Source organism: Galeopterus variegatus, unplaced genomic scaffold (genome assembly GCF_000696425.1).
Source record: "Galeopterus variegatus unplaced genomic scaffold, G_variegatus-3.0.2 Scaffold7530, whole genome shotgun sequence".
NCBI classification, from domain to species: Eukaryota; Metazoa; Chordata; class Mammalia; order Dermoptera; family Cynocephalidae; genus Galeopterus; species Galeopterus variegatus.
The window spans coordinates 52,176-65,486 of record NW_007733641.1 but is presented as its reverse complement, the minus strand read 5'-3'; the positions used below and the strand labels follow the sequence as shown (position 1 = coordinate 65,486).

General features: G+C 43.3%; 1 protein-coding gene across 1 annotated transcript in view; it reads right to left on the bottom strand.

Moving 5' to 3' along the window:
• The window catches only part of LOC103607553 (zinc finger protein 717-like), a gene marked incomplete at its 3' end in the record, with an annotated part of 19,596 nt that extends 12,589 nt beyond the window's left edge, over positions 1–7,007 (bottom strand). The window contains exons 1-2 of the mRNA XM_008592048.1: positions 6,929–7,007; positions 3,637–3,695 (exon numbers count right to left, since the gene is read on the bottom strand). Coding sequence (XP_008590270.1) covers positions 3,637–3,695; positions 6,929–7,007 — 138 coding nt within the window. The remainder of the gene's footprint in view (positions 1–3,636; positions 3,696–6,928) is intronic.
• Between the last annotated feature and the right edge of the window lie 6,304 nt (positions 7,008–13,311).

Genomic DNA, 13,311 nt, shown 5'->3' with positions numbered 1-13,311 from the left:
AAAATGTATTCTTGTTGTTAGTTGCAGATGATATGATTATCTTTGTAAAACATTGTAGCAAGTAAATAGAAAACCTCTTGGAATTAATTACTGATTACAGCAAGATTGCAGGATACAACATTAATATACAAAAGTCAATCACTTTTCTGTACCCCAGCAACGACCAAGCAAAATTTTTAAAAAACAATACTATTTACATTAGCAACTCAAAAAAGAGAAAAGTTAAAAATCATCTACCTCATGAGAAATTAACATCAAGAATACATTTTAAAATGCCTACAACTAAACAACAAAACAAATAATCTGATTTAAAAATAAGCAAATGACTTCAACAGACATTTCTACAAAGATGATATACCAATGTCTAACAAGCTCATGGAAAGATGCTTAACATCATTAATCACTAGAGAAATGCAAAACTACAATGAAATATCATTTCACACATAGTGCATAGTAAATAAAACTTCTAAGGAAATAGCCACCTTGGAGAGAAGGGGCAGTCAGAGAACAAAGAGCTTGACTCAGAATGTGGCAGGGTTGCATTGGTCTAACAGATTTTAGCACAATGGAAACCCATGATTTTATGGCAGTGATTACACCAGATAATTTCCTGTATCAAAAGGCCAGAGTCAGAAAAAAGTAGGTCGTTGGATCACCCAACATATAATAACCAAAAATAGGCAAAGAAAGTGAACTGCAAACCTGGGTATTCAAGGAAAAGAGATATTGACAGATTGGTGAGAGCCCAAAGGACATAGTGAAGAGGCACAAAGCATCTTTTCCAGGGACCAGGACTGGGCCTTAATGAAATACTAAAGCAGGTGCCTGATGGGAAGAAGTAACTACTCGGACCAGTGACAGGTGCTGCCGCTTCCCACCAACCCTGTCTGAAGAAAAGTGCACACATGGTCATGCCTGTCTGCTCACTGTGAGCTGGATGTGTGTTAAAAAGATGACATGACATTGGAGCTTATTTAGTTTGGCTTTTAATCAACTGCACAATGGTGGAATATCTCTAGGGCTCTTGAGAGGGGCAAAGAATATTTTCCATGTGGTAGAAATTTACGGTCAGAGAGAGGACTGTGGTCTATTAAACAGTGCTGCAAAGTCCTGCTATTCCTTTTATTGAGAGGTGGAATCTAATTGCTTTCCCCTTGAATCAAGGCTGGTCTTAGTGATGTGCTTGCTTAACAGAAAACGTTGGAAGAGAAGCTTTGGTATCTGAGTGGAGATAACAAGAATCCTTGCAACTTCTGCCTGGGCCTCTTGGACACTTGCTGTGGCAGAAGCCAGACATACCTGACTACCCTGACTATACCACAGACTATACTTCTGTGAGGAAGTCCAACATGGCCACAAAGAGAGGGCTGGATTTTGGCTCAGTGTTCCCAGCCACTAGAGATTTTCCAGCTCAGAGCAGAGACATTATGTAGCAGGGAACCCACACCACCCTGCCCCGTTTACTGACCCAAACATTGTGATGTGTAATAAGAAGACGTTCTTATTTTAAGCCATGAAGTTTTGTGATACTTTGTTGCACAGCAGATTACTGGAACGCCAATAAAATTATTAGAGACCTTAGGTATTACTTTGATTTGAAACATGAAGAGTAGGTTCACACTAAATATTAGATTCAAAGCAAAGAATGAAAGCATTTCACATCTTACATTAGGTCTCAAATTAGAATTGTGAATGTAAATGTTCAGTTCACTGGTTTCACAACTTTTGTTCTTACCTAGCTGCTAGCTACAGCTCTACTTTAAAAACATACTGATGACTAATGCACACATCCATTTTTCTCACTCATTTTCTTAGTAATTACCTAAAATAGGAGAAGACTAAAATATGATCTGTAAGATAGTATGAAAACATGATGAGTCTTACTGAAGTACAAACATAAGTGTATGTTAATAAAAACTACAAATAGAATCACTGATGTAAATTTATAGAAGCAAAAGGTAGACATTATGAAAATTTGTACTTCCTGTTTTTATTATTTTATGTCTTTCTATTGACTGTTGTTCAAACATGTCCCAGTAACTCCTGAAGACTTTCTCTCTATGGACTCCTAAGGATATCACCACAGGTGCTGGCTAGAAGCATAGGTCACCAGGGATTGAACCTCATAGCCCAGCAAACATTATGTTCAGGTTTTTACAAGAATGAAATTTCTTTTTTTTTTGTCCTTTTTGAGACCGGCCGCACTGCGCTCAGCCAGTGAGCACACTGGTAATCCCTATATAGGATCCAAACCCATGGCGGGAGCGCTGCTGCGCTCCCAGCGCCGCACTCTCCCAAGTGCGCCACAGGCTCGGCCCACAAGAATGAAATTTCTAGTGGAACAAAGTTACTGTCTTTATGAGCAACTTGTGCCTTAAACTAGGTAACCATTTCCACTGTCCTTATGAGTACAAAGACCTCCCCCTATACTGATGGTGTATATAAAAATTAGAATAAAATGAAAAGACAAAGCAAATAAAAGTAGCAGGAAGTAACACAAGATAAAATTAGATCCAAGAAACAAGGAGGAGTCCAGGAGAAATCTCATTTTGGTGGCTTGTGTCAGTGGTTGGGTGGTAGTGATAACACATATAACAAAAGAAAGGGAAGTGGTTTTAATTTTAGATTTGTTGACCTTGAGGTGATGTTTTGTTTCTTTTCCTGGCAGGTGGCTGGTGCAGAGATCTTAACCCTTGACCCTGGTGTTAAAACACCATTACCTAAACAACTGAGCTAACAAGCCAGCCCCTTGAGGTGCCTTTTGAATAGCTACAAACAAGCATTCAATAGAGTTCAACCTATGATCAAAACACTAGGGAAGAAGTACAACCTGGAGAGAAAGAGGAGTGCAAACTACAGAGGACTGAATCAGTGAAAAAGAATTTCACATGAGAAGAACAGGGCCCAGGATGAAGCACTTTCATAACCTATTTTATAAAGAAGAGAATAGAAGAATTCAGGAGAAAAGAGAAATAACCATCAGTGAAGTCATGAGAGAAACTAATAAACTAACACAGAAGTATTTCCAGGAGAATATCATGAACAGTAGTTCAAAATATAGCAGAAGACTCAAGTTAGAAAAAAACTAGAGAACAGTCATGGAGTTTGACTATAATTTAAGTTATAATTCTAGGTTCTACCCATGAATCTAGTATAGTCTTCCAAAGTCATCTGGAACTAGATTTATTTTAGAAACTTTATAAAAAGCTTACTAAGCAACTAGTGCCTTAGAACTAGGTAACCATTTCCACTGCAGAAAGTGAGAAATGTGGATTTCCAGGTCAGCAGTGAAAAACTTTCTAGTAGTGATGGTGTTGCAGAATTTGGTGCCACCAAGTCTTCACATCCCAAGAGAATTTGGCAGATTCTCTTCTCAGGTTCCATTCCAATCATGTAAACAAGGTGTCAGCCTTTTGTCCATGACATCACAAAGACCAGAGAAAAATTTTTATCCAACTGAGATGACTCTGATGCCTTACAAACTGGTATATCTACATGCCAACTTTATCTTCTGAATGTACATTTCTTTCAAGTCCAGTTTTACTTATTTGTACTTTTCAATTTTAATTTATGTATTCCATAAAGCTCACATAATACAATAAAAAAGGGTGAGTAATAAATAACCAAAAAACTCACTGGAGATTTTTTCATCTTTTCTTGCTCTTGTAAACCTTTAGTGCACTCTGGCAGCATAGCTGGGAGAAAAGAGAATAGAGTGGATTAAGGAGAGAACTGTTGTGCCTTGGCTCTACATTCTCCTTCCCAAAACTCTCTACTTATTAGCTGAAAAAGACAAACAAACAAAAAGCCTTCCTGTGAGAGAACAGTTCTTCACACCTCAATGAGGGGCAACAAGGACCCCATTAAAGATGCAGCTACAAGTACATGAATAGCTACACATTACACACACAGTTTATTTTTGGGTCAATGAAAACATACATAGCCTACAGACTTAGCACTAATCAATATTACCTAAACATATAACTTAATACATTATACCAAAGAAAAACACATTCTGACCTCACTAAAATTAGTGTCATAGAAATAGTTTGGCTATATTAACTGTTACCCTATTAATATATTAAGTTCACACATTATTCCAAAAAAGTGTTTCCATTACAACACATCTTCTTTTTATGTACCTAAATATCTGGATAGTGTGCATTTTGTGACCCAGCACATGTTGCTTGTGATTATACAGGTAAAAAAACCACACACAATGTATATTTCTTCTGGTACACTGATCTTCCTGTACCCAAGCCCTCATATAGCATGCTCTGACAATAAACTAGTCTTTGTCATGTGACCTGCTTTGGACACTGACACGTTAGAAAATGTCATGCAAACATAAGTTTGAAAAGTTCTGGCCATTGGTGTTTGCCTCTTAAACATAGTCAGACTATGAAAAAGGCTGAGGAGACACAAGGCCCAGACAAGGGTCAGCAAAAAGTGAAGGACATGTGAGTGAAGCCATCTTTAACCAAACAGCCTTAGTCAAGAGAACAGGTGACTGTATGCACATTTGTAATCAATGGAACTCTAGAGTGAGAGTGCCCAGCTAAATGCACCCAAAGATGTGGATCCATAGAACTTCAAAAAAAGTAAGATGGCTGGGTTTTTCCACTGGGGTTTGATTTGTTTCTTACATAGCAAATACTGAATGACATATTGAAGTCCTCAAAACTCAAAACATATTTAACAAAATTATGTGGGGGAGAAAGTCTTAAACTACAAGTCAAATACATTCAATATACCTTCACAATAACAGGTAGAAGTTTTGAAAATCACAGTGAATGTTAACTACATGTATTTCAGTAAAGTTTCTAGTCCTAATAAAGGCTATGGGATTCATAAAAAACAATTATTTGCACATAGGTAAACTAAGTTGTAAGTTTTGTTTTGTATTGCTTTTTATATGACATGCAAGTTGCTCATTTTAAAAACATACAACATAGGGTAGGCCCATGACTCACTTGGGCGAGTGTGGTGCTAATAACACCAATGCCAAGGGTTGGAACCCTATATAGAGATGGCTGGTTCGTCCACTTTGGAGAGCGTGGTGCTGACAACACCATGTCAAGGGTTAGACCCTTACCAGTCATCTTTTACAATAAGCAAATAAATAAATATTAAAACATACAACATAAAAAAGTGGTGTTCTTTACAAGTGAGTAATACATTGTACCAGGGTACTTTCAAAGGTTTGGGGGAAAATGGAATGAAAAGAGAATAGAAATCTTTCCATGAACTTTTTGAAGCACACTACCATTTTAATTACATTTAAGAAATTGGTTTTGAGTAGAAGGGAAGTGCAGACTAATTTTCCCTTTTCAAATAATGCAAAATTGCCTCCAATATATTCCTGCAAAAGTTATGATTTTGAAGAATAGGTTACTGACATTAAGTGGGAAATACTTACTTACATTATTTACCCTTTGAGGTGACATAATCCAAAGAAAGTACTGGAGTTAAAAAAGGATAGAGATGTTTTAGGCATGTATGTTAAAGCAATGTTTGCTCTAAATTGACTTCAGCATTACAAAAATAATCTCAAAAATGAACAAACACTTGTTTTGACTTAAATGTGGCAAAATTTAAAATGCTAGCCAAAAAGTCAGGATGTCTAACATCAACAAATCATGTAACCCTGGGCAAGTTACATTTCCTCATATCCAATTATTTTCACTTTTCTTACAAACTAGAAACATGGGGAAAACCACTCATGAATGACCAAAAAAGAACAATGAAAATAGAGAACCATCAGCACATCTCTAGATGCCAAATTTGGTCATAGGCTGGGTTTGAGAGAGCTCAGACACTGGGAACAATGAGGGAAGATTGAAGGAATGGGAGTGTGTTCAGAGAGCACTGCAGACAGATCCTCTCAGCGGTGACAGGTCATTCCTGCACCCCACAGAACACCCTCAAACCCTCTTCAATAAAGTAACACCTCCTGGGTCCTTGACTCTCTTTCTCAGTCTAATTGACCTTTCCCTTCTGAAAGTTGGCCCAAACCTTCCGATACCATCCAGTCTCATACCCATTGAATGAGGTATTATCTGCCAACCCTGGTGTGCTCTAAGCACTAGACACAATCATTGTTTAGACTGTGCAAAGCTCGGATCCTCACCTTTCTAGGACTCTCTTGCCTCTGCCCTGAAGCAGTACTGAGAGGGTTCCGGCCACAGTGATGCTCCCCCAGGTGAGATTCCTATTCACAGGACACCGTCTATCAAAGTCTGTCACACATCCTTCACTCCAAAGAAAATGGGTCCAACATCCAGTGCCCCAATCTCCTTCCTAGAAGTCACTGTCCTGGAAACAAGGTTGTGTATCAACTTTTGTAAACTCAAACCAGGAGCGCTAGGCCGGCTGCACAGGGCAGGAGGGACCAGAAACGTGACCTGCTGAAGAGACACCGAGACACCCACGACCACAGCAGCCACAGAGGAACAGTCTGCACACACCCCACAATCTCAGATTCACCTCTGGGATCTGGGGCATCACACTAATGTCCACACACTCATGTTACAGATGGTGAAGTGAACGTTCCATAGGTCGGTACCAGGTCCTGATGGCAGAGCTGGAACGTGACCTCCCCACACCTCCCAGGCTCACTGTCTTCACACACCCCCAGCCACGTTCCCGTCGCCACCTCGGACCTGAGTCCCCATCCTAGGACATCTGGAACCAGCTTCTGCACACCCGGCAGCGCCCGCCCGCCTTCCAGCAGCGCCGACCTCTGATGGAACCGCCTGGAAAGCGCAGCCCGGGCGCCCCTTCCTCGCCGGCCCAGGTCCGCGCTTGCGCCGCATATCAGGCCCCACCCACCAGAGGCCCGCGGCGCTTCTGTCCCCAAGTGCCGGGACACCGTCCCGCTCCCCAGAGCCCCTGAGGCCCGCGGGCTCCTCTTTCACCCTCCACCTACTTTCAGGGACGCACAATCCTGAGGATCTGCTGATCTGAGGAGCAGCGGGGGGGGGGGGGGGGGGGAGGGTCTGCGGCATCCGGGACTTACAGACAAAGGATGGTGGAGTGGGCGGAGCTGCACATGAGCAGAAGAAAGCCCTTCCCATAGTCCTTCGCGGGTGTTGTCACAGCAGGGAGAAACTACATTTCCCAGATGGCAGAACAAGCTGAGACAGGCAAATACAGAAGGAACTTGGAGCAGCTGTTTAGTCATCCTGTGCTGGTGACGTCACTGGAGGGCGAGACTACATTTCCCACAAGCCTCTGCCATCATCCTTTAGGGACCAAGGAGATTTTGTTTATTTTCTGAGCAGGGATTCTTGCTACCAGGTGAACAGGACCTGATGGGTCAAGACTGGTCTTTTTCCACGTTATTACGAGGTAGAATTCTGATTCTTTACTAAATCCTGGTTTGACAACCTGGGGCATTGTGAGAATAACCGGGAAATTTGAATGTGGCTCAGTTACCGCATGATAGTAATAAGTAATTTCACTTTTCTTTTTAGTTGTCATATAGGTATTGCTATTCTAGAACCCATGTTTATTTTTGCAGATGCACTTTAGAGGAGGAAAAAATCATGCATCTATTTTCCTTTTAATGGTTAAACAAATGAGAAGTTGATATGGTAGCTCTCTTCCAAGCCATTAAAAAAATGTTTGTTCTCATCCAATAAACTAATTTGCCTGTCTTCAATGGGTTGTACTACACAGTTGGAAAAGTTTTGTCCCTCTCTCCCAGGTGAACAACAAGTTATTATTACAATCTTTTGACATGACCCTATTAAATTCTAAATTTGAATCCTACAGCCATTGCAGGACAATGAGCCATGTATTTGCCACCTGAAACAGACTAATACTCACCAGACTCATAGTAAGCCAGCTAACATGAGACCTTGGCTTCTGTCTCATGTTGTGGCCACCCCTTTTCTCCTGGGTCTCCCTATGTTCTTACTAGATACAACTTCTTATGCATCAAGGGCACCTGATACAGTGTGATTCAGATTAACACCTCATGCACTTTAGGATTCATACTTTGAGTCTTGTCTGGACACAGAAGTTTTAATTGTATAAATTGGCAAGGCTGGTAGTTAAGATTCAGATGGGAGTTCCAAAAGGAGGTCACCTCGATCATTCTGACCCTAGAAAATCTGGTTCATGTCTCTTCTCTAGCTTCTGGCAGTGTACTGGCAACCTGTGACATCCCTTGGCTTGTAAAATCATCACCCTGATATTTGCCTTCATCTTCCCATAATGTTCTCCCTGTGTGGTCTGTGCACAAATTCCCCCTATTTATAAGGACATCAGTCATACTGGATTAAATAATTACATCTGCTATGGCAGTATTGCAAAATAACCTCACATTCTGTGGTAGTGTGGCTTAGGACTTTAATGTATAAATTTGGGGGAACTGCGAACACAATTTAACTCATACTAGAGACTTATCACTAACTTCCGCAGAAGCTATGAATGATAGCACCTCCTCACCAAATGGAGTATAGCAAGTCTCCTGTTGGTATGAACAGAGACAGCCCATCACCTTACTCTAGATTTCAGATTGGCTACTTGTATGGGTTTGCTTGGGCTGCCATACAAAACACCACAGACTGGGCCACTTAAACACCAGAAATGCATTTTCTCCCAGTTCTGGAGGCTGGATGTTGAAGATCGAGGTGCTGCAGGATTGGTTTTCTCTAAGGCTCTCTCTTTGGCTGGCAGAGGTTTGCCTTCTCTCTTCCTCATCACATGGTCATCCTCTGTGCACAGTCACCCCTGGTGTGTCTATGCATATCCTAATCCCCTCTTGTTGTAAGGACAACAGTCAGATTGTTTTAGGGCCCAGACTCATTTTAACCTAACCACCTCTTTAAAGACCCTATCTTCAAATGCAGTCGCTTTTTGATGTTCCTGGGTTTAAGATTGTAAAATAATTATTTTGGGAGGAGAAGAGGACAGAAATTAGCACAAACGGAAGTCAGGGTGGTGTCCATGTCATTACTAATATTTACATAGATTATAGCTACGCCCATCCACTCAGATATCTGCCAGACACCTCAGACCAAGCAGGTCGTACCCTGGACTCACACACACTTTTCTTATGGCCCCTCTCCTGGAGGTGGCACTTCCCTCTGAAGCAGAAGTCTTCTAAACCCAGATCGCCACACTTTCCTACCTCCCACCTAGTGGTTGCTGCTGAGTCTCTCACTAGACAATGTCTCCTCTTTTTTTTTTTTTTTTTGGTACAAACTGACTGTGTTCTGAGAAGTTCATGATATCCTGGTCTAACAATGTCTTGGGTTGGGGTGAAGGCTTCTATTGGGCACTACTGCTGCCTGGAAGGATTGGTGGCCCTGCCCTTCAGAACCTACTCTCTCTGGGTTCCCTGCAACCAAGTGCCCTTGACTCAGAGTCATACCCTGTGTCCTGAAAAGGACCATCTTCATTTACATAAATAGGGGCTTCCCCCTAAGCATCTCTCCTCACCTACTTTTGCCACTCCACACTGGTCACTTCAACCTCCAGCCCTTGTACACTTGGAAGGTTCTGGTGCCCCAGAAGACTTGGGTTGTGGACATGCAGGACAATGGTGGCCATTTGGGCAGTGGAGTTTCTACCTACAGTGTGGATGTGCTCAGGCTGGACTTCACTGGACAGTGATTACATCAGGCACGGTGGGGTGCAGAAGTCCTGTGTCTCTCTCACCATGAACTAAACAAGCCCTTGGATCCAAGAACAGAGCCTGTCTAATTGGCTCTTTCTAGAATGGGAATCTGTGCTCTGAAGACACCTGGACTTCAGTGTCACAAAACTGACCCTCAAGCTCTTTACCTGAATCTGACCTTGTCAGTATCCCCTTATTCAGCCAGCAGGACCAGCATCTAATCACTCAGTGGGGACAGATGTCCTGATTTTCTCTCCAACATCTCCTTTATCTTCACTGCTCACACCAGTATAGTCACCAATTCTGCCCTAAAGAGCTGTCTTTCCATCCATAATTTTCTCAATTTGGCCACTGTCATTGGAAGCTGGGATCATACCAACTTCCAACTGGCTTTGCATCTAATTCCTTTTTTTTTTTCATGTCAGCTGGCCAATACAAGGATCAAACCCTAGACCTTGGTTTTATCAGCAAAATGCTGTAACCAACTAAGCTAACTAGCCAGCCCCTTATATTCATTCTTACCCTAACCTCTAACAGCTAATATTTAACCCCTAACCCTTTCCCTAACACCCCATTGTCCTCAACTCTATCCACTGAGCCTAAGCCCCTAAACCTTAAACACACCCTATTAGCATAATCCTTAACTCCTAACAGGTTATACATATTACCTATCCCTAAACCCTACCACTTAACTCCAGTTCCAACTCAAACCCCTAAACCCAACTCTTTCCCCTAAACTTACCCTAACCTTAAATCTAAATCTTGAACTCTAATAGTAATCCTTAACCCTAAACTCTAAATCTAACCCAACAGCAAGCCTATCCTTAACCATTAAAACTAACACTAGCACTTAACCCTACTCCACTTGTAACATTAATCTCTAGCCCCAAACTACCCAACCCTTAACCACTAATCCTAACCCTACTCCCTAAACCAACCATAACTGCTAATCCTAACCCCACCCCCTGATCTTATCTCCAACCCCTATCCCTAATTCTACCCGAACCTGAACCCCAACATTAACACAATTCCTTACCCTCACTCTGCCCTAGTGGTGTTGGGCTCTGTGAATGGCATCAGTTTCCTCTTTTTCCAAGGCTCACCTGGTGTTTTCCACACGTGAGTCTGCTGTTGGCCCCACCCTCCTGCGTTCTTTACCACCCACCTTTTGCCCTTCACCTTCACAGAACCTGTTCATGCTGCATTCTTTCTACTCTGACCCCAGAGCACCCCTGGTCCTGACATGAGCACCTGCTCATTCACTCGGGGAGGTCTGTACTCCTCTGCCACCTCCTTGGGTTTACTTTTATTCCTGTTATTATCACCAACATGGCCATTGCCATTGTTAAAATCATCACTGTTGTAATTATTACCATTTTCATTTTTGTCATTGTTGAACGATCATTGAACACAGCCTTGTGGTCAAGTTATCCTGGGTACTAAAACTGAGTGGACATCACATTTGGGTGAAAAACTCCCAAAAATTTAATGAAAGTGCGCTGTGGCCTTGGTCCCTCAAGCCGATGTGACTTAGGATCTGGGAACAGACTCTCTAAGGAGTTAGGATTTACAACTAGCAATTGAGTAAGGGAGTACCTGGGGCTGGCCCATGGCTCACTTGGGAGAGTGTGGTGCTGATAACACCAAGGCCACGGGTTCGGATCCCTATATAGGGATGGCTGATTGACTCCCTTAGGAGAGCGTGGTGTTGACAACACCAAGTCAAGAGGGTTGAGATCCCCTTACCGGTCATCTTTTAAAAAAAAATTGAGTAAGGGAGTACAAAGAAGATAGCTGGGCAGGACGGGATGTAACCTAAGTGATGAGGAGGACCATAAAACAGAGTAACCGAGTTCCAGGGACAGGAGACATTATCTTGACACATATCCCCAAGATGTCTTTATAGGCCAAATCCAGAACATTCCCAGCCCTCACAATTTGCTGAGGAGGTGAACTGTCAAGAACATAGACTGATAGGAGCCTGGTAAGTGATAAAGGAAACTAAAAGTTTTGTCTTTGTTCATGAAGATCCTGCTTCTTTGTGCTCAGAGGCGCAGCCACTCAGAACAGTCAACTGGTGACGCATGCAGTCCCTTCCCCAACCCTCAACACTTTCTTTAAAACTCCCCACCTGTAAGTGTTCCTGGAGATCAGGATGTTTCTGAGCTTTAGCCACCTGGACTCCGTTATTAGGTCTTGTAACAAAAGCTTACTTTCCCTCACTGCAACTCGTGCCAGTGTTCTGGTTTAGCTGCACATCACATGAAGGAACACAAGTGTTGTTCTATTACACTTGCAGCTCACAGCTGGCCACGTCTCAGCCCTATGACAAGTCACCTACATCAAGACCTCTTGGAGCCTCGGTACCCTCTGTGACATGAGGTCAGTGACTCTGTTCCCGGGGAGGAAGTTGGACATCCAAGCTGCCCTGACTGTGTGACCCCAACTTGTCCCACCCTAGAGAGGGGAGGCCTGCTGTGTGGGGATGGTCCAGGCAGACATGCTGGAGAAAGTGCTGGAGCACCAAGTGTGGCCCCCTGGGCAGTGACCCCTCCCACATCCCCACCTTCCTGTGCTCCTGCTGCGCCCTCACCTCTACCCACTGGGTGCTGGAACTGCTGCTGGGAGGGTGAGCACCACTCCTCTATGGCACAGAGGTGACCTGGCTCCAACTTGCTGTGGTTTAAGAATGTCACTGCACCTGAGCTGTGTGCACCTCTGAAAAGTGGGTGCCAAAAATACCAGACGAAGAGGGTCATTGCAGGGACCAGATGGAATGAGCCATGGAAAGTGCCTACCCAGTGTCTGTCCCTGCAGAAAGGACTGGAAGGTTGTTCATGTTAACTATTTCCCTCTCCCCCATGAAGCAGCCTCTTCCTCAGCTCTCACCGGACCCTCAGTTTGGTTAGCATGGGTTTTGCATTTGTAAGAGAGGTTTGGGATTCCATCTAGAGGTCCCTGGGGGCAGGCAGAGGGGCCCAGGTCCACTCAGGTATCTGGGGAGGTGCTGGTTGGGGTTAATTCATTCAACAGATATACATGAAGTGCCTACTGTTCAGTCACTTTTCTAGGCACTTAGCATAATCCATTGAACAGACCAAATTCCTGTCATTTTGGGATTCCCCTGTAGTTGGGTGTCAGCCAGTCCCAGTAGGGGTCATAGCAGGTCTTGTCCAGACCACAGATGTGCCGCCTCCTGTAGATTTGGATGCAGCCACCTCTGTTGTGATGGGGATGGCTGACCTCAGTGTTACTGAACTCAGGTCCACCTGCCCACTCCCTGGAGGAGAAAAAAATTCTCAGAAGTCAAATGGTTGGCATTAGAAAAGCAGATGTGTTCAGCTGAAGGAAATGGTAGGCTACCCCATCTGGGAGATTTAGATTTACTGAGGGGCTCCTAAATGATGGATTGAGGGAAGAACATGGGAGGTGAAAAGCAGGAGAGAAGGGTACCTGAGCCACGAGGGGTCCAAGTCTATGAGTCAGGAGGTGTCACCAAGGCTTCTTCTGGTTTCTGTTCTCACCTTCACTGTTATCTCGGGACCCGGCAGGATTTTTTTTTTTTCTTTTTGTCTTTTTTCATGACCGGCAATGGATCGCAACCCTCAGTGTCACGCCCGTACCGGACCGGGACCGGCAACGGGATCGCAAACCTCGGTGTTGCGCCCACACCTCGCTCAGCC